This window comes from Labeo rohita, chromosome 7 (genome assembly GCF_022985175.1).
Source record: "Labeo rohita strain BAU-BD-2019 chromosome 7, IGBB_LRoh.1.0, whole genome shotgun sequence".
In the NCBI taxonomy this organism is placed as follows: domain Eukaryota; kingdom Metazoa; phylum Chordata; class Actinopteri; order Cypriniformes; family Cyprinidae; genus Labeo; species Labeo rohita.
The window spans coordinates 12826043-12845590 of NC_066875.1; the positions used below are offsets into that span (position 1 = coordinate 12826043).

Sequence of the window (19548 nt, forward strand, 5' to 3'; positions counted from 1 at the left end):
GGGTCGGAGTCTGGCCATACTCGTACCAAGAATTCTGACAAGTTGGACAAGGGCTGGGCTAGGACCTGAGCTAGGGCCTATATTTGAGGCCCACACAGGGCTCTACACAAGACAATGACAAAAACATTTTACACTGAAAGGTGAAAAAGACTGGACAGCACCATGCACTCAGTATTAACAACACAATTCATATGTATGCATTATTAGAACTGTGCATACTTCACACTTAAATTAAACATTCAACGAACAACACATCACAATCTTGTGATTATGTAATGGATTAAATGTAGCCTAAAATGCAAAAAAACTGCACTCACATGATGCAGAGGTTACTGTGTGACAGATATGTGCAAACAGCACGTGACAGCACTCTTCAATCTCAACTGGTTGGGGGGCTAAACCTATAGGCTATAGCCGCCCTAGCCCCGGTGTAGAGCTGTCACTGCTTACAGTCACACAACCAATTGTAAAGTGTTCATGCAGGTGTCAACTATAATGCACACCTTTTATATTTTTTTATATTTATTAAATAAACTGTTAAATCATATGTAAATATTGCAATCTATTTCAGTACCAAATGGGCTCAAATGCAAAATATGCCATAATTTAAAGCTCAATAGCATTTGAGGAGAGTAACTTTCTTTTTGAGAGAAGTATTACTTTTATGGATTGGCTATTATTTAGTGCTATAAACACATGTAATGTCTTTCATTCATACTGGAAGCCGAAGGGACCCCTTAGAAAGTCCACATATGTGTGTCAGAATCAATACAACTGACAACACTCCAGAAAATCCCTAATATGGACAAAAATATCCAGCTACCCTAATTGAATAAAAGAAGATAGAATAGATTTGCCTTTGAACAATGACATATTAAGACAATTAAGACTGCGACAATGTATAGTTTGTCTGTGTTCTTAAAACCACCTTGGGTATTTTCATAATAATTAGGTATATTTATAATCCATTGCTAATCAGCATGGGTACAGGTTGGCAGATCTGCCAATGCAGAGGTGCACATTTTGAGAAGGAAAATATTTCTTTGTTTGCAGTACTGTAGCAGATGGTTGCATGGTTATTATTTTTGTCTGATGTTTTTGTAAAAAAGTTGTTGGGTAACAGCTGCACTTGTTTATAATTTATTTCCTAAGTTAGGCACTGTATCAAATAAATACCTAGGACTGAGTTTGTTTTCTTCTTCCATGCAATACAAAATACCTCTCGTTTTGTTTTCTGTTCTGCTTAATCTTCTTTATGTGCTAGTCTAATGAGAGTCTAATGCTAGAAAAGACAGATAATGCAAAAAAAGTAAAAATACTTGTGGATTTTTGTTTATCAGTTGCTTGTCAATATCTGACTGACATCATGATTTGTATGCAATGGTGTGATTCGTTGGCGAAAAGAGAAAAACACAAAATAAAAGCAAAGAAGAATTTGACTGTCTGATAGCATGAATTTTAATTTTTTTAAGATTTCTATAGATATCACAACATCTTTATTGTGAATTCTTTTGGCCATGATAATTGTGTAGTGAAAAATATGATATTGTGATAACCCAGTGTGGTGTTATTCCAGTGAGAATAGTTTTCTACCAAAACACCAATGCTTTCAGTAATGAATTTTATTAAAATAAAAATAATAAAATAATAATAATAATAATAAAATGGATGCAAAAATAACTACATATGCAAAGATTGCACACTACATTTTACATATATATTCTTCACACATTGCATACTAGACTCCAAACTGGTTCAGTAAACAACTTAATAAATGATAGATATAATTAATGTTGCAGATATCTTTGCTCTAATTCCAACATAAAACTACAATAGCTACTTGACCATTCAAATCACACAAAGCATAAAAGAAACATTTTACAATTCATTGGCTGTCATTTAATTTTTTTTTTTTTTTTTCTGTTTTCTGTAGAAAGAATTATTGCTCAGACTGTTAATCATCAAAGCGGGTATGTTTACTTGCTTCTGTGGCCCGAGCGATGATGATTTTCTCAGCTTTAGAAATGAGCTATGAAAAACAAGGACACAAATATTATGTAATGTTGATAAAACAATAGTTTTAACTTCAAATCTATTTAACTTTATTTTTACTGTAAAAAGGCTGTTGAGTGGTTTTGGTTACCTTTTCTGTTCCACGCTTTTTTTCTCTAGGACTGTTTAGCTTTGCTTGTCGGTCCACCAAAATCTTCTGCCAGTACCTCTGCTCATGGTCACCTTTTTATACATTAATACATGATTTAATTTGACATATCTTAAAATAAAAAAGAGAGAGAAGTAAAAAAGGACAGCACTTTGAGCAAAAAATCTATATTCAAGGAAAACATCCTTTTAACCTGAAAGGAGTTCAAGGTTCCAGTTGTATTTTTTCTGAAGTTCTGATTGGGCTGTGATAACTGTCTGTGCATCTTCAGGAGTCCTGAAGCGAATGTAACCCTCTGTATCTCCATCAAGAATGTCCACATAAGCCACAGCAGACACCTCAGACAGTGAATCCTGTGCATATGAAAAGAAAAAGCTCCCAAAAATGACTTATTGTTTGATGTACCCAAGACAGGTTTACCAATCAATTTAATTAATCAATTTAACTAGTATGTTACTATACCTTGATGCACCTCTTGCTTGGCAGGGGCTGGTTATAGCTAATCTTGACAATGACTCCACTCACAAACTTGGGGCCAGAAGGGGATTCTTTCTTAGCTGTATCCTTACAAGCTTTGATAAATAATAAAATAAATAATAACAAAAAAATATTAAAATAATAATAATAAAATAATAATGCATGATAAATAATAATAAAATCAAATACATAAACAGGTATTTTAATAGCAACATTTATTCACAGGCAAGATGTCACAATAAATTATACTCACAAGTGTTCTCATTCTCATTAGTCTGCATGATGTCATACTTCACTGACTTCTGGTTGATCTGAGCCACTGACTGCTTCAGATGGGCCATACAGTGCTTCTGCAGTGTCAGGTACTCCTGCTTCAGGTTCAACCACTCTTTCCTGACAGAAATCTACTTCATTACTTCAATATTATACACAATAGACAATTTATTAACCTTGACTTGAAAAAAAGAAAAGATACACAGCACTGCATACTTTGAGAGGACTCTGAGTGGGATGACCTCCTCCCCTATTTTCAATCTCTCCTTGAGCTTCTTCTTTCTTTTCCTCTTGGCCTTCAAAGCAGAATCATCTTTCTTCTCAGAGTCCAACTGTTCTTCATTCTTGCTCTCAGTTGATAAATCTGTGCAACAAAAGAAAATAAAATTACAATAAATAAATGACAGCAACATCTTGGTGTCAGCAATCCCTTCAAGGGCAATTCACATTGAATAGTCACAGGTAAATACATTTTTGCATGAGTGCAGATTTAGACAGGTGGTGGCGCTAGAGGTTTTGAGTTAAAGTATGGGCTGCCATAGACATAAGTGCAGAATCAGTAGTAGAATCAGCATGAACGCAACCTTTGGTGCTTGGCCACTAATAATAAGAAAACTAACAACAAAAGGTGCATATGCTGCAATTATCGGGCCAAGCATTCTAACAGCAAAAATGCTGACTGAATGTTGTTCGGAAGATGAAGATATGACGTTGCAAGGGGATGATTACAACGACACATACGATGTTTCAACGCAATATGCCAAAGCACTGCAGAGATAAAACCTTAGATCCTTTCTGATATATTTCAATAAAAATCAAGGCCATGTTTCTCAAGATACACAAAAGTCATTGTGAACTATCCTAGCAACTCAGACAAAGACACATGAATGTGAAGAGATTTAGAAGTGCATTCTTTCTTTTTAAGTGGTATTGGCCCCAAATTTCTCAGGGTCTGGTGCCAATGATATGTCAGTTTGTACCATCCAACCCGGGATGCCACAGTGAATTTAAAGAGTTTCAAAGATTATGAACATACACAGGCATTTTCCAGGAACATCTCTTGACCATAGGTGGTGCTGCAAACTATTTTAGCATGTACCCTTAGATCAAGGTGCCAATGAAGTGTACCAAATTATTTCAATAGATGAAAGTATGGCCAAAATTATGCATTACATCTGACTTTGAGTTGGTATTGTTAACTTCAAATCTTCTAAACAGAGGAATAGGGTGTTATGAGTGGTTGCTAGGCACTTGCTAGGGTGTTATAGGTCGTTACTAGGCAGTTGCTAGAGTAGTCTGGGTGGCTGCTCGGAGGTTGCTAGAGTACTTTAGGTGGTTGCAGAGCTGTTGAGTTGTGACACGCCCATAGGCTTACAGGAACTGAGGAATGCTGAAGTAAAGCGTGTCATGGAGCAGCCAATAGTTCCAAACAACCAATAGTTCCAGCATTGGAGCCTATTCATTTTAGTGCTTCTCAAGGACACTTGCTGGTAAATTGAAGAAAATTCCTGCATTTTTTAAAATTTTAACACATTAGTTGACCTCACAGAAATCTGGCCAATATTGGTATTTTATGAAGCACGTTGTAGCTAATGTTTATCGTTAGACAATAGACACTTATACTATAATTGCAGTTAATTTTTTGGAGTTTCAGTGAAGACTGCCCATTCAAGGAATACAATAAAGAGTTTTGCTAAATGCAGTTGGTTGCCTTGTGTTTTTTTAAAACATTATTTTAAACTTTTTATTGGGATAAATTCCACATTTGCTTGCCTTTTTAAATATTCACTTAATTTGTATTAGGTTTGTAACAATATACTGGTCTGTCACTGTTTAAACATGCACGGTTATCATACCATAAACATTTGCATATATACGCTTTAAAAAACAATAAATAAAATAAAATAAAATAAAATAAAATAAAATAAAATAAAAATATAGCTGCAAGCAGCAATTGTGGGGCCAAGCACAACAGAGGCAGAATGAGGACCGCGACAGACTGACTACAACGAGTAACTAAAGTAATTTTAGGATAATATCAGTTGAAATGGCTGAAAAATCATAAATACAACCAATAATATAATTTAATGGCTTATCACTTTTGACCAATAGGTGGTGCTGTTTTCAAATTGATGTGATGCGTTCTGTGTGAGGTGACAATGACACAAACAAATTTTGGTGTCATTATGCCAAAGCTTTACAGAGACATAGCCTCAGAATCATTTTGGCATCACACCCAAAATATGTAGTGGCGCTGTACAAAAATGGTTTAGTCTATCTACACAAAATCCATAACTTTGAGTCAGGACAGTCTGAAGATGATCTGACTTTGGTGAAAATCGGACCAACGGTCTAGGAGGAGTTCGAACAAGTAAGTTTTGTACATTAATCAAAATGGTGGAAAGGATGTGTGGCCAATATTGGCATAATGGGTATCAATGTTCTCGGCTTGACCCAAGGAATCTATTGACATCAGTTTCATTACAATAGGCTAATGTAAGCAAAAGTTATTAGCATTTTTGTAAATTTCTTTATAACTTTTGACCACAAGGTGGCGCTGCCCCCAAACTTTTTGAGTACTGTCAGGGCATGGTGCCGAAGATACATACCGAGTTTCGTAACAATATGTCAATGCGTTCGTAAAATATAGCATTTTTGGACAAAATTCAATATGGCCGACACCCAAAATGGCTGACATGGGAAAATTGGATATGGACCGACTCAGCATGATGCACCGAATCTAAAGCACTTTTGTGATTTTTGTCCGGACCATTCAGAAGTTATGAGCAAAAAACAGCCATTTTTCATATCTCCTGACCACTAGGTGGCACTGCGCCGAAACACTGCAGGTAGCCTAAGGTCATGCTTGTTATGACACTCACCAAGTTTGGTCTCAAAACGCCAAACCATTTCAGAGATATAGACTCACAACCATTTTTGCATTGCTTTTCGTAGAATTCTTTTGCATGTTATTCGAAAACAGTTTGACTAATCAACTTGAATTCCATAACTTTTTGCCAGCATGGTCTGAAGATGATCTGAGCCAATTTTGGTGAAAATCAGACAAACCGTCTAGGACGAGTTCGAAAAAGTAGGTTTTATGAACAAAAATGTATAGAAAAAAAAAACTAAACCTAACGATTTTTGAATTTTCATTCGACTCGGCATGAGCCAAGGATTCAGAGGAAAAAAGAATTTTGATTCTGTGCCTTACAGTTCAAAAGTTATTAACATAAAATTATTGATATTTTGGACAAGTGGTGGCGCTAGAGAGTTTGAGTTAGAGAGTCCAAATTTGCTATGGTTAATGATTGGTCTGTCCTCTATCAGTGTGCCAAATTTCACAACTTTCCCGCAAACGGTTCTATGGGCTGCCATAGACTCAAGAGCGGAAGAAACGGAAGAAGAAATACAGCTGCAAGCAGCAATTGTGGGGCCAAGCACTAAAGAGACAGTATGAGGAGCTAAGCACATCAAGGAGCAACAGACCGACCTCAACAATGAGTAATTAAAGTCATTTAAAAACGATATCAGTCGAAATGGCTGAAAAATCATAAATACAACCAGTAGTAATACAATCTAATGGCTTATCACTTTTGACCAATAGGTGGTGCTGTTTTCAAATTGATGTGGTGTGTTCAGTGTGAGATGACAATGACACACACAAAGTTTGGTGTCATTATGTCAAATCTTTCCAGAGATACAGCCTTAGAGTCAATTTGGCATCATGCCTCAAATGTGTATTGGCGCTGCACGAAAACGGTTTTGTCTATTGACACAAAATCCATAACTTTGAGTCAGCAGAGTGTGAAGATGATTTGAGTCAAATTTGGTGAAAACTGGACCAACAGTCTAGGAGGAGTTCGAACAAGTAGGTTTTGTACATTAATCAAAATGGTGGAAAGGAAGTTTGACCAACTATGGTATAATTGGTATGTATGTTGTTGGCATGATCCAAGGGATGTTTTGGGACCAGTTTCATTACAATAGGCTAATGCAATCAGAAGTTATTAACATTTTTGGAAATTTCATTATTAATGTTTAATGAATGGTGTACTTCTGGTGTACTTCTGACCAATAGGTGGCGATGTTACCAAACTGAAGTGGCGTGGTCAGTGTGAGGTGACAATGGCACATACAAAGTTCGGTGTAAATATGTCAAAGCTTTGTGGAGATACAGCCCCAGATGCAGTTTGGCGTCTTTCCAACAAATTCGTTCATGTGCTAAACGAAAACCGTTTCATCTATTGACACGAAAACCATAACTTTTTGTCAGCATGGTCGGAAGATGATCCGAGTCACATTTGGTGAAAATTGGACCAACAGTCTAGGAGGAGCTTGAAAAAGTAGTTTTTCAATATTATTCAAAATGGCGGACAGGAAGTTCATCCAATTATGGTATAATTGGTATCAGTGTTCTCGCCATGATCCAAGGAATATAACAAGTTTTATTAGAGTAGGCCAATGTAAACTAAAGTTATTAGCATTTTTGGAAATTTCATTATTAATTTTTAATGAACGGTGTATTACTTTTGACCAATAGGTAGTGCTGTTACCAAATTGATGTGGCGTAGTCATTGTGAGGTGATAATGGCACATACAAAGTTTGGTGCAAATATGTCAAAGTTCTGCAGAGATACAGCCTCAGATGCAGTTTGGCATCCTTCCAGCAAATTCGTTGATGCACTAAACGAAAACTGTTTCCTACTAAGCACAGACACAAGTGGTTCTATGGGCTGTCATAGACTTACAGAGCGGAAGAAAAAGTCCGCTAACGGATACAATAGGTGCCATCGCACTTTCAGTGCTTGGCCCCTAATAATAAGAACGTCAACGGATACAATAGGTGCCTTCGCACCTTCGGTGCTTGGCCCCTAAATATAGCTGCAAGCAGCAATTGCGGGGCCAAGCACAAAAGAGGCAGAATGAGGAGCTAAGTACGGCAAGGAGCAATAGACCGACCTCAACAATGAGTAATTAAAGTCATTTTAGGACGATATCAGTTGAAATGGCTGAAAAATCATAAATAAAACCACTAATAATATGATTTAATGGGTTATCAATACTGACCAACAGGTGGTGCTGTTATCAAATTGATGTGACGTATTCTGTGTGAGGTGACAATGACACACACAAAGTTTGGTGTCATTATGTCAAACCTTTACAGATATACAGCCTCAGAGTCATTTTAGCATCATGCCTCAAATTTGCAGTGGTGCTGTACGAAAACGGTTTTGTCTATCGACACGAAATCCATAACTTTGAGTCAGCACAGTCTGAAGATGATTTGAGTCAAATTTGGTGAAAATCGGACCAACGGTCTAGGAGGAATTCAAACAAGTAGGTTTTGTACATTAATAAAAATGGCGGTAAGGAAGATCAGCCAACTATGGTATAATTGGTATGCATGATGTCGGCATGACCCAAGGAATAATTTGAGACCAGTTTTATTACAGTAGGCTACTGCAATCACAAGTTATTAGCATTTTTGGAAATTTCATTATTAAATGTTTAATAAATGGTGTATTACTTCTGACCAGTACGTGGCGCTGTTACTAAATTGATGTGGCATGGTCAGGGTGTGGTGACAATAGCACATATAGAATTTGGTGTCAATATGTCAAAGCTTTGCAGAGATACAGCCTCAGATGTAGTTTGGCATCTTTCCAGCAAATTCGTTGATGTGTTAAACGAAAACGGTTTTTGCGTGGTTTTCGTAGAAATTGTTTGTGCGTTATTCGAAAACGGTTTGACTAATCAACTTGAATTCCATAACTTTTTGCCAGCATGGTCTGAAGATGATCTGAGCCAATTTTGGTGAAAATCAGACAAACCATCTCAGACGAGTTCGAAAAAGTAGGTTTTATGAACAAAAATGTTATAGAAAAAAAACTAAACCTCACGATTTTTGAATTTTGGGCTTCATTCGACTCGGCATGAGCCAAGGATTTAGAGAAAAAACGAATTTTCCTTCTGTGCCTTAGAAATTTTGGACAAGTGGTGGCGCTAAAGAGTTTGAGTTAGAAACTCCAAATTTCCTATGGTTAATGATGAGACTGTCCGCTATCAGTGTGCCAAATTTCACATCTTTCCCACAAGTGGTTCTATGGGCTGCCATAGACTTCCAGAGCGGAAGAAAAAGTCTGCTAACGGATACAATAGGTGCCATCGCACCTTCGGTGCTTGGCCCTTAAATATAGCTGCAAGCAGCAATTGCGGGGCCAAGCACAAAAGAGGCAGAATGAGGAACTAAGTATGGCAAGGAGCAATAGACCGACCTCAACAATGAGTAATTAAAGTCATTTTAGGATGATATCAGTTGAAATGGCTGAAAAATCATAAATAAAACCACTGATAATATGATTTAATGGGTTATCAATATTGACCAACAGGTGGTGCTGTTTTCAAATTGATGTGACGTGTTCTGTGTGAGGTGACAATGACACACAAAGTTTGGTGTCATTATGTCAAAGCTTTACAGAGATACAGCCTCAGATGCAGTTTGGCATCTTTCCAACAAATTCGTTGATGTGCTAAACGAAAAACGACCGGACCAACGGACTAGGAGGAGTTTGAAAAAGTAGGTTTTCAATATTAATCAAAATGGCGGACAGGAAGTTCGTCCAATTATGGTACAATTGGTATCAGTATTCTTGGCATGATTCAAGGAATATAATAAGACCAGTTTTATTAGAGTAGCCCAATTCAAACTAAAGTTATTAGCATTTTGGGAAATTTCATTATTAATGTTTAATGATTAGTGTATTACTTCTGACCAATAGGTGACGCTGTTAACAAATTGATGTGGCATGGTCAGTGTGAGGTGACAATAGCACATACAAAGTTTGGTGTAAATATGTCAAAGCTTTGCGGAGATAAAAAAAAAAAAATCAAAAAATCTTTTCCTACTAAGCATCGACACGAAATCCATAACTTTTTGTCAGCACGGTCTGAAGATGATCCGAGTCAAATTTGGTGAAAATCGGACTAACAGTTTAGGAGGAGTTCGCAAAAGTAGGTTTTCAACATAAATCAAAATGGCGGACAGGAAGTTCATCCAATTATGGCATAATTGGTATCAATGATCTCGGCATGATCCAAGGAATATATCAAGACTAGTTTCATTAGAGTAGGCCAATTAAAACAAAAGTTATAAGCAGATTTCTAAATTTCATTATAATTTTTGACCACAAGATGGCGCTACATCCAAACTTTTTGAGTACTGTCAGGGCATGGTGCCGAAGACACATACCGAGTTTCGTAACGATATGTCAATGCGTTCATAAAATATAGCATTTTTGGATAAAATTCAATATGGTCGACACATAAAATGGCTAACATGGGAAAACTGGATATGGTTGGACTGCACCGAATCTGAAGAGAGCGGTTTTGTGATTTTTGGCCAAACCATTCAGAAGGTATAAGCAAAAAAAAAGCCATTTTCCGTATCTCCTGACCACTAAGTGCCACAAGGTGGCGCTGCCCCCAAACTTTGAGTACTGTCAGGGCGTGGTGCCGAAGACACATTATAAGCAAAAATAGGAATTTTTCATATCTCCTGACCACTAGGTGGCACTGCACTGAAACACTGCAGGTCGCCTCAGGTCATGCTTGTTATAACACAAACCAAGTTTGGTCTCAATACGCCAAACCGTTGCGGAGATATAGCCTCACAACCATCTTTGCGTGGTTTTCGTAGAAATTGTTTGTGCGTTATTCGAAAACGGTTTGACTAATCAACTTGAATTCCATAACTTTTTGCCAGCATGGTCTGAAGATGATCTGAGCCAATTTTGGTGAAAATCCGACAAACCGTCTAGGACGAGTTCGAAAAAGTAGGTTTTACAAATAAAAATTTATAGAAAAAAAACTAAACCTCACGATTTTTGAATTTTGGACTTCATTCGACTCAGCATCAGCCAAGGATTCAGAGGAAAAAAAGAATTTTGATTCTGTGCCTTACGGTTCAAAAGTTATTAGCATAAAATGATTGAAATTTTGGACAAGTGGTGGCGCTAGAGAGTTTGAGTTAGAGACTCCAAATTTGCGATGGTTAATGATGAGACTGTCCTCTGTGTGCCAAATTTCACAACTTTCCCACAAGTGGTTCTATGGGCTGCCATAGACTTCCAGAGCGGAAGAAAAAGTCAGCTAACGGATACAATAGGTGCCATCGCACTTTCAGTGCTTGGCCCCTAATAATAGGAACGGCAACGGATACAATAGGTGCCATCGCACCTTCGGTGCTTGGCCTCTAATAAAATCTTACCTGCGCATATGCAACTTATTTTCACTCGGCTGCTTCACTCTGCATTCACTTGGCTGCTTGAAGCTATATATACTGCCAGTAAAACTAAGATATTCTAATATGACTAGGAATTAGACTTAAAAGAAATAAAATTACCATTCTGCTGTTGGAGAGTGTTGTTATATAAACTCCAGCAGTGCTCGTGCATTAAATTAATGGTGCTAAACTGCTTACTGCATCATAAAATTAACACCACAAAACATACATAATACAAATGTATTAATCAAACTCACTTAGCCAACAACTTCTTTTCTAAGCATTATTTTTTATATCCACGTACATTTATAGTCAAATCATATCCACAAGTTTCTTACACCCCATGAGCCCTTGCGCCAAAAGTGGGAGCATCTTCCGGTTCGAAGTAAACAAGCGGGACGTAACACTCATTCATTCAAGAGCTGACAGTAGTGATGGGCAAATGAAGCCTCATAAAGCACCGACATTTCATCTGACCTATTCGGGAAATGATTCAAAGCTTAAAGTGAGTCCAAAAAAAAAAAAAAAGCCAGATCTGGCAGTTAGCAAAAAATACAGCAGCTAAAAGCATGTGAAAGAAACAGTGTCGGACGAAGCATTCACCACACATTTCACAGATTGATTCATTTACGTGCTCAAATATAAGTCTAACAGTGTGTGTGTTCGCTGAATTTCTGTCTCTGATAAATTCATTTACCCATTAAACTGTGGCATTAAATGCTAGTACGAATATCTGATGTAACTGAAGAATAATGTACACATGAAGTGCATTTAGCAAATATTTAATTTTTCAGAAATAATTTGTATTTTTCATATTACTTGTATGACTGGGAGTTTAAAAATATAAATAAGTAACATCTGGGGGTTTAAACTGACAGTGAATCTCCCATGGGACTGGAGAGAAAGTGAGGCTTGTCACTAGTTTCGTGATTTCTACGTTAACAGCCTCGAATCAAGGTTTTATCTGGCACACCCCTTAACACAAGTTCCAATGCCTCAGTTCAAATGTCACATCACTAGTTAACAGTCATTCAAGATTTAGCGATCCAAACTTCGCACAGCTTCAAAAAACACATTGTCCCTGAGCACCGTAACGACATCTCTCATAAAGGTTTGCAACTTTACAAGGTAAACAATGATCCGATGCCTCTCGCTAATTAGCACACAAAATACCATTGGTATACTACTACTGCCGCCTCACTGGAAGTTGTACCCACATTCTTTTTTTTTTTTTTTTTACAGAAGTGCCCCTCGGAAACAGGTGGATAAAACTGTGAAATCGCTCCGGAACTCTCTCCAGTCTTGCCTGCACTCGAGACGGTGACATGAGCGCCACTGACCGATTATTCACTCCTACTGGTTGTCGCTCGAAAAATTTGCTGTTCATTTGCATAAAGCTAAACAATTCTTTTTTTTTTTTTTGCTTGACTGGCATTGTTTGAAGCCCACATTCATGTTGCCAACAGTCACTGTTGCTAGTGTCGCTGGAAGTTGCCAGCTCTCCATTGAAAATGAGCAGGATCATATCGCTTTGTCACTGTGTGATGCTGGCAGTGTGAACGGGGCTTAACACACACATGCAGCAGAGAAAATGGCAGACAAAAGATTATATTGGAGGGTGGATCCTCCTCGGTAGACATCGCAGACCTGGGGCACGTAGACCGCACCGCAAGGGCACTTCAGCGTCGGACCTTAAAGGTTGCATGCATGATGCTAATGGTGTTTTCAGCATCTACATCTGGGGTGTCCAAAGTCCAGCCCAAGGGCCAAACGTGGCCCATGGGTGAATTTCATTCTATTTGAATATATTTTAAAATTTAATTTTCTATTTAGTGAACATTATATGTATCAAAGAAACCTGAAAAAAAATCTGCTCAACTGTTTTTAACATAATAATAATAAATGTTTTTTTTGAGCAGCAAATCAGAATATTAATGATTTCTGAAGCATCATGTGACTGGAGTAATGATGCTATAAATTCAGCTTTGAATTCACAGGAATAAATTACATTTAAAAAATATATTCAAATAGAAAACAGTAAAAATATTTCAAAATTGTACTGTTTTTGCTGTACTTTGGATCAAATAAATGCAGGCTTGATTAGTATTAAAAATCTTACTGTTCAAAAACTTTGCTCTAAGAAAACCTAAATGAACATTTCCTAGTTTTATTTGAGAAAAACCATTGTCAAATACACTATGAAACTCAGAGGTCTGTTACTACAATCCGTCAAAATAAAAGTTTGATTTAACTTGAAGTTACAACAAAAATATATTAGCATTGTACAATGTACTTAAAAAGTTATAACAACAATAATATTCTATATAATAATGAATTTTTTAAACATTATTTATAAGGAATATCATGTCCATGTTCTAACTTAGTATACATCTTTTGTGCAGTTTTCATTTGATAACATTTGTTTGTTAGAGTGTGATATAGATATACACAAGGCTTATAGCTTTATTTTTTAATTATTTTTTTTTTTATTAAATATATTTATTTGTTTTTTTCTGAAGGAAGACTTCAATACTTTCATAAAAATGGTTTTAAGTTTGTTGCAATAAATAATTTATTCACTCAAATAACTTGTTTTTATTCTTTTAAGAGTCACTGTTACTGATAAGAATTATTGTTTAATATATACAGTGAAACCGTGATATTTTCTGAGACGATTATCATAACGTGAAAATCTCATACGTTACAAGCCTAATTTGTATGCTTAAGTGAATATCATAAAATAACACTGGGATGTGAGTAATTACCCTTTTTAAAATTGATATTAAAAAGGAAAAAAACAAAACATAAAAATTGAGTGTTTGATAATGTCTAAACTTACATTCAAATGTAAAATCTAAAAAAAAAAAAAAAAAAAAAAAAAAAATATTAAACAGCTACATTCAAACATATGAATACTATTTTTCTGGCCACCAAATGCCTCAAATTTGCCTCTTTGAACTTCATAATTATTGCACATATTATTTTGTAAAAAATCTACTCCAAATATTAACTAAATAGAACTGAACTAAAATATAGTACAATGATTTGACAAAGTTACACTCAAGATGTTTGGTCACATCTGACTAACAGAGTATGACAACATATTATTGCTGTCCCCTGAATAAAATGCTATTGTAAAGCATAGTCAGAGTAGTTGTCAATACACAATAAATGCACATTGTGTGTTAATAATTACTAGAAATTGCTGCAAATATAGTGAATCTGCTGCCTATCCTACTTAAACCCTTTCAGACTTTACGTGACATTGTTTTATGGTTACTAGGCTGTTCAGGATAGTTGCAGTGTGACTGCAGTGTGTTTGGGTGAAAAGATAAATATCAGATCTCTATCAGATTTAAAATTTTATCAAGGAAAAAAAAATCTCTTAAAGAATGCTGTAAAATATACATTCGTTGGTACTACATTACTATAATAATGAAGGTTAAAATTAGCTGATTTGTATAAAAACAGATAAATTACACTCAATGAAGAAAATGATATAGTTCCAAAAAATGAGAATTGAATAAAATTGAGAAATCAATATTTTTTTACCCAACCCTATTAGACAGACAGATAGAGCTATGAAATAGAATTATGAATTAGTTATGAAAAATGAACGGGATTAAAATTTATGAATTATTAAATTAACCTGTACATTATCTTACATTTAATAGTTGCCTGTTGACAAATATGATGCAGGCCAACAACTCCATTAATGCAGTTATGCCCTAAAATTCAAAATATTACCGCAAAAATGCCCCGTAGGCTATGTTTTTGTTTCATATTTACATAACATGAAAAGTGATATCACACCAGCAGCGAGAGCAATATCAGACGAGTGCTGATTTTGTCCCGAATATCAGGAGTTCAATTACGGTTTTATACAACAGTTCAGGAAATAATGATATTGTGTTATACAGGTATTTTAAACACACAATTATGTGTTTTTGCTCAATTTTGCAGAGAACATATTATTTAATGTCATAGCAGAATTGTTTTGAACGAATCATGTAAACCAATGATTCAAAAACCCATAAAGTGAGCCGTTTACTGAACTCCTGAATGAATCAGCCGTTTAAATGAATGAATGGCTAATAAAGACATTTACCACCACCTGCTGGCAGATTTAGTTTCTTATTTAGAGTATCATTTTATTAAAAAATAAATAAATAATAAAATGTATTAAATATAATAATAATAATAATAATAATAATAATAAAAATATAGCCGCAAGCGACAATTATTGGGGTTCAAGCATCTAAAGCCTTTAAGATTTTATGGTTTTAGGGTGTAGTCCAAGCCAAAATGTATGGCTAACACTAAAACACATCCATGATGGAGAACATGCTCACAAACACACACATACACAGACATTAAATGTTTAAACTTGTATTAATGCTCATTAAAGATGATTAGAGACAGACACATGCACACACATTTTGTTGCACATTTAGATTTCTGAAACAAATGCAACAAAACTGCAAGTCTTCTTTTTTTTTTTTAAGAGTTTAAATGTAATTTTCAGTTTTGTAACCTCAAAACATAATAGGCTTAATTGTAAAAACTGATGTCTGTATGAATACAGTGGTAAACTTTAAACGCGATCATACATGCAATGATAATGAATTTATTATGCCTAAATGCCAATCTTAAAGAAAAAAAAAACTGAAAAATACTATATTAGTGATATTAATGAGCCCATTAGTTGTCTTCTGGTGCCATCTAGTGGTTATAATTAATAACTGCAGAAACCATACCATGGACATAATAGTTTTTAACGTTTATCGTACAACATTTTATGGAGATTGGGGTAAAAAAAAAAAAAATGGCACTATAATAGTTATAGTGGCATTTTTTTTTTTACCCCAATCTCCATAAAATGTTGTACGACTGTTTCATGTATCAGTTTACACAGTTTTAAGTTTTCTTTTAAGACATAGGCTTTTGGGTACACTATACAAAGACCACATTTTTTAAAATGATCCTGTCATAGCTGTCCAAACGCAAATGTTTAACATTTTATTTGATAATTATCGACCTAGAGAGTCTAGAGGATGTACTGCGCTGTTTTTTTTTTTTTTTTTTTTTTTTTTTTGAGTCTAAAACCTATGGCTAGCTGGAGAATGGAGAATATACCACTGTTTCATTGCTCTGTGCTGCCTTACTTATTGACCACACCCGATTCTGATCATCAGCTCGTTAAAAAAGAGCTCCATGAACTGGCTGGAGTGTATTGCATAAGAAAGACATACCTTATTGGCCACACCAGCATTAGATCATCAGCTTGTTACAAGAGAGCTCCATGAACTGAATGGATTGTGTCAGATAAGAGCCAATGAGTGGTCCTCTGCTGTCATGTACTGATTATAATGGCAATTATAGGGACTTTACCATTGAAATGTAGTGCCTTTAACCTTTCTAACTGTTATAGCACCAATTTTTGCCCAATCTGCACAAAATTTTGCAAGCTTGTTTGTAATCATTTGATGTATAACCTTACACAATTTCATGAAGTTTTGAGTTGTCATTTAGGATTTACAGGTTTTGGGGTACACTATGTAAACAACAACATTTTAAATAACCCTGTTAAAGCTGTCCAAATTCAAAAGTTCAGCAGTTTTTTGATAATTATTGACCTAGAGTGTCCAAAGAATTATACTGCAATGGTTTTGTTAAGGTTGAGTGAAAAACTTAGGGGTAGCATCAGATGTTTTTGCATACTATTGTGTGCGAAAACCAAAATTTCAACTTTTTTTTGGATAACTTTTGATATTCAGACTCCACAGAATATTTCTGCACTGGTTTGGTTCAGATCAGGAGAAAAACCTAGGACTAGTTCACAAAAGTAGGTTTTTTAAATAATCTTGAATAATTAAAGAACGATTTGATTGACAGCAGTGGTTCTTGAGGCAAAGTTGTTCATCATGAGGAGATCTATCAAATGATATACATATTGTGCGGATGTGTGAAACACCACGTGATTACAAACCCATAAAATTTGTTAGCGCCAACTAGTGGCCAATTTGTTTCGAAATTCTTACAGACCTTTAGGGCCATGAGTCGAACATGCCCAGTGAGTTTCGTTCCGATCGGCCTCTGTTAACCTTGTCTAATAGGTGCTCAAACTTCATTTGCCAATGGCGTCCATGTTTTTTGAGATACGCCAATGTCCTCATAGACCCTTATGGCACATTGGACAGAGACACAGCATACCAATTTTCAGGTTGATCGGACCAACGATTGCATAGTTATAGTCATTTTTATGTTTTTTGCACCTTATAGCACCACCAAGTGGCAGAGCTGTGCAATTTTTTTATTTGACCAAAGATTGAGCTTTTACACATGTGTACCAAGTTTGGTGAAGATACTTCATTTGGTTCATGAGTTATAGCCATTTTAGTAAAAATGGCCCTCCACCTTATAAACTTTTTGGGGCCCATTCGCAACGATGAGTCGAAATTTGAAATTTTTTTGATAATTATTGGTATTCACTGTCCAGAGAACATTTCTGCAGTGGTATGGTTCTGATCAGGCAAAAAACCTAGGACTAGTTCACAAAAGTAGGTTTGGACTTCGTACAAAAAATCTGCGCCAGTGTTTGTCTTGACCCAAGGATTGCAACGGTGTACATTTTTTGGAGTCTACGACAAAAATTGTACGAGCTAGGGCCAAAAATGTCAAAAATGTGGCGCTGTAACGCCCCCTTTAGGCCGATTGGGGTGAGGCTTTGGGTCTGAGTAGTGGTCAAGACTACTACGATCTGACTAAGTTTCAGCTCTCTAGGCCTTACGGTTTGGGCTGCACGGTCAGTTTTAGGGAAGAAAAATAATAATAATTAAAGCTGCAAGCAGCGATGAAAGGGCCCTCGAACCCGGGCTCACCGCCAATCGGTGGCGAATGGTGGGCACTATGCTTTTAACAAAGTAAATTTAGGAGGAATATGTCACAGTCATTTATATGTGCCAATCTTCCTGCTGCCAGCTGGTGGCGCTATGCCTATAACTGAATATTGGCATGCAGATGTCTTCAGGTCAGCACTTTTAACAAACACATGAAGTTTGGTGCAGATTGAACATGGCATGTTTAAGTTAGTGTAAAACAAGTCATTTGCTGTTGCCAGCAGGTGGCGCTATGATTGTAATGGAATATTTGCCTTTAGATGTGTTCAGGCAAGGACTCTTATCGAACATGTGAAGTTTGGGGCAGATCGGACATTGTATGGCTGAGTTACAACAACTTCCTTTTTCATAGCATTAATAGCATGCATTAGCACTTAGTAAGTGTTTCTAGCATGTTTAACACAATATGGCATATTTTGGTGTGCTTTTAATAGTCCATCACAGTGTTAAACATGTCACTTCCGGTTGCCAGCAGGTGGCGCTATGCCTATAACTGAATATGGGCATGTAGATGTCTTCAGGCCAGGACTCTTATCAAACATGTGAAGTTTGGGGCAGATCGGACATTGTTTGCATGAATTACAACAACTTCCTGTTTCATGGCTTTAACAACATGCTTTATCACTCAGTAAGTGTTGCTAGCATGTTTGAGCGTGTTTTTAGCAAGTTTAGCACTCAGTGGCTTATTTTAGTGTGTTGCTAATAGTGTATCACAGTGTTAAACATCACTTCCTGTTGACAGTAGGTGGCGCTATGACTATAACTGAATATTAACACGTAAATGTGTTCAGGCCAGGACTCTTATCAAACCTGTTAAGTTTGGGGCTGATTGGGCATTGCATGCCTGAGTTACAGTAACTTCCTGTTTCATTGCATTAATAACATGCTTTAGCACTTAGCTAAGTGTTGCTAACATGTTTTAGCATGTTTCTAACATGTTGTTACCCTATTTAACACTTGCTGATACTTTTTAAAATGTTGCTAGGCATCCATAACAGTATTAAACATGTCACTTCCTGCTGCCAGCAGGTGGTGCTATGACTATAACTGAATATGGGCATGGGCATGTGTTCAGACCAGGGCTTTTATCAAACATGTTAAGTTTGGGGCAGATTGGACATTGTATGCCTGAGTTACAGTAACTTTCTCTTTCATTGTATTATTAGCATGCTTTAACATATTAGCTAAGTGTTGCTAGCATGCTTTACTATGTTTGTAGCATGTTGCATGTTAAGTTTGGGGCAGATTGGACATTGTATGCATGAGTTACAGCAATTTCCTTTTTTTTTGTATTTGTATTTTTGTATTTTTTTTTGTATTATCATGCTTTAGCTCTTAGCTAAGTGTTGCTAGCATGTTTTAGCATGATTCTAGCATGTTGCTAGCCTATTTAAAACTTGCTAACGCTTTCTAATATGTTGCTAGGAGTCTGTAACAGTTAAACATGTCACTTC

The 19548-nt window shown here is 36.1% G+C and overlaps 1 protein-coding gene across 2 annotated transcripts in view; it reads right to left on the reverse strand.

The window, feature by feature from the left end:
* Positions 1-1897: 1897 nt before the first annotated feature.
* The window catches only part of larp7 (La ribonucleoprotein 7, transcriptional regulator), a 43396-nt gene continuing 25745 nt past the window's right edge, over positions 1898-19548 (reverse strand). For both annotated transcript variants that reach the window (XM_051115947.1, XM_051115946.1), the window contains exons 8-13: positions 3128-3275; positions 2892-3031; positions 2624-2733; positions 2355-2514; positions 2144-2235; positions 1898-2029 (exon numbers count right to left, since the gene is read on the reverse strand). In XM_051115947.1, the coding sequence (XP_050971904.1) occupies positions 1955-2029; positions 2144-2235; positions 2355-2514; positions 2624-2733; positions 2892-3031; positions 3128-3275 (725 nt within the window). In that variant the 3' untranslated portion in view covers positions 1898-1954. The remainder of the gene's footprint in view (positions 2030-2143; positions 2236-2354; positions 2515-2623; positions 2734-2891; positions 3032-3127; positions 3276-19548) is intronic.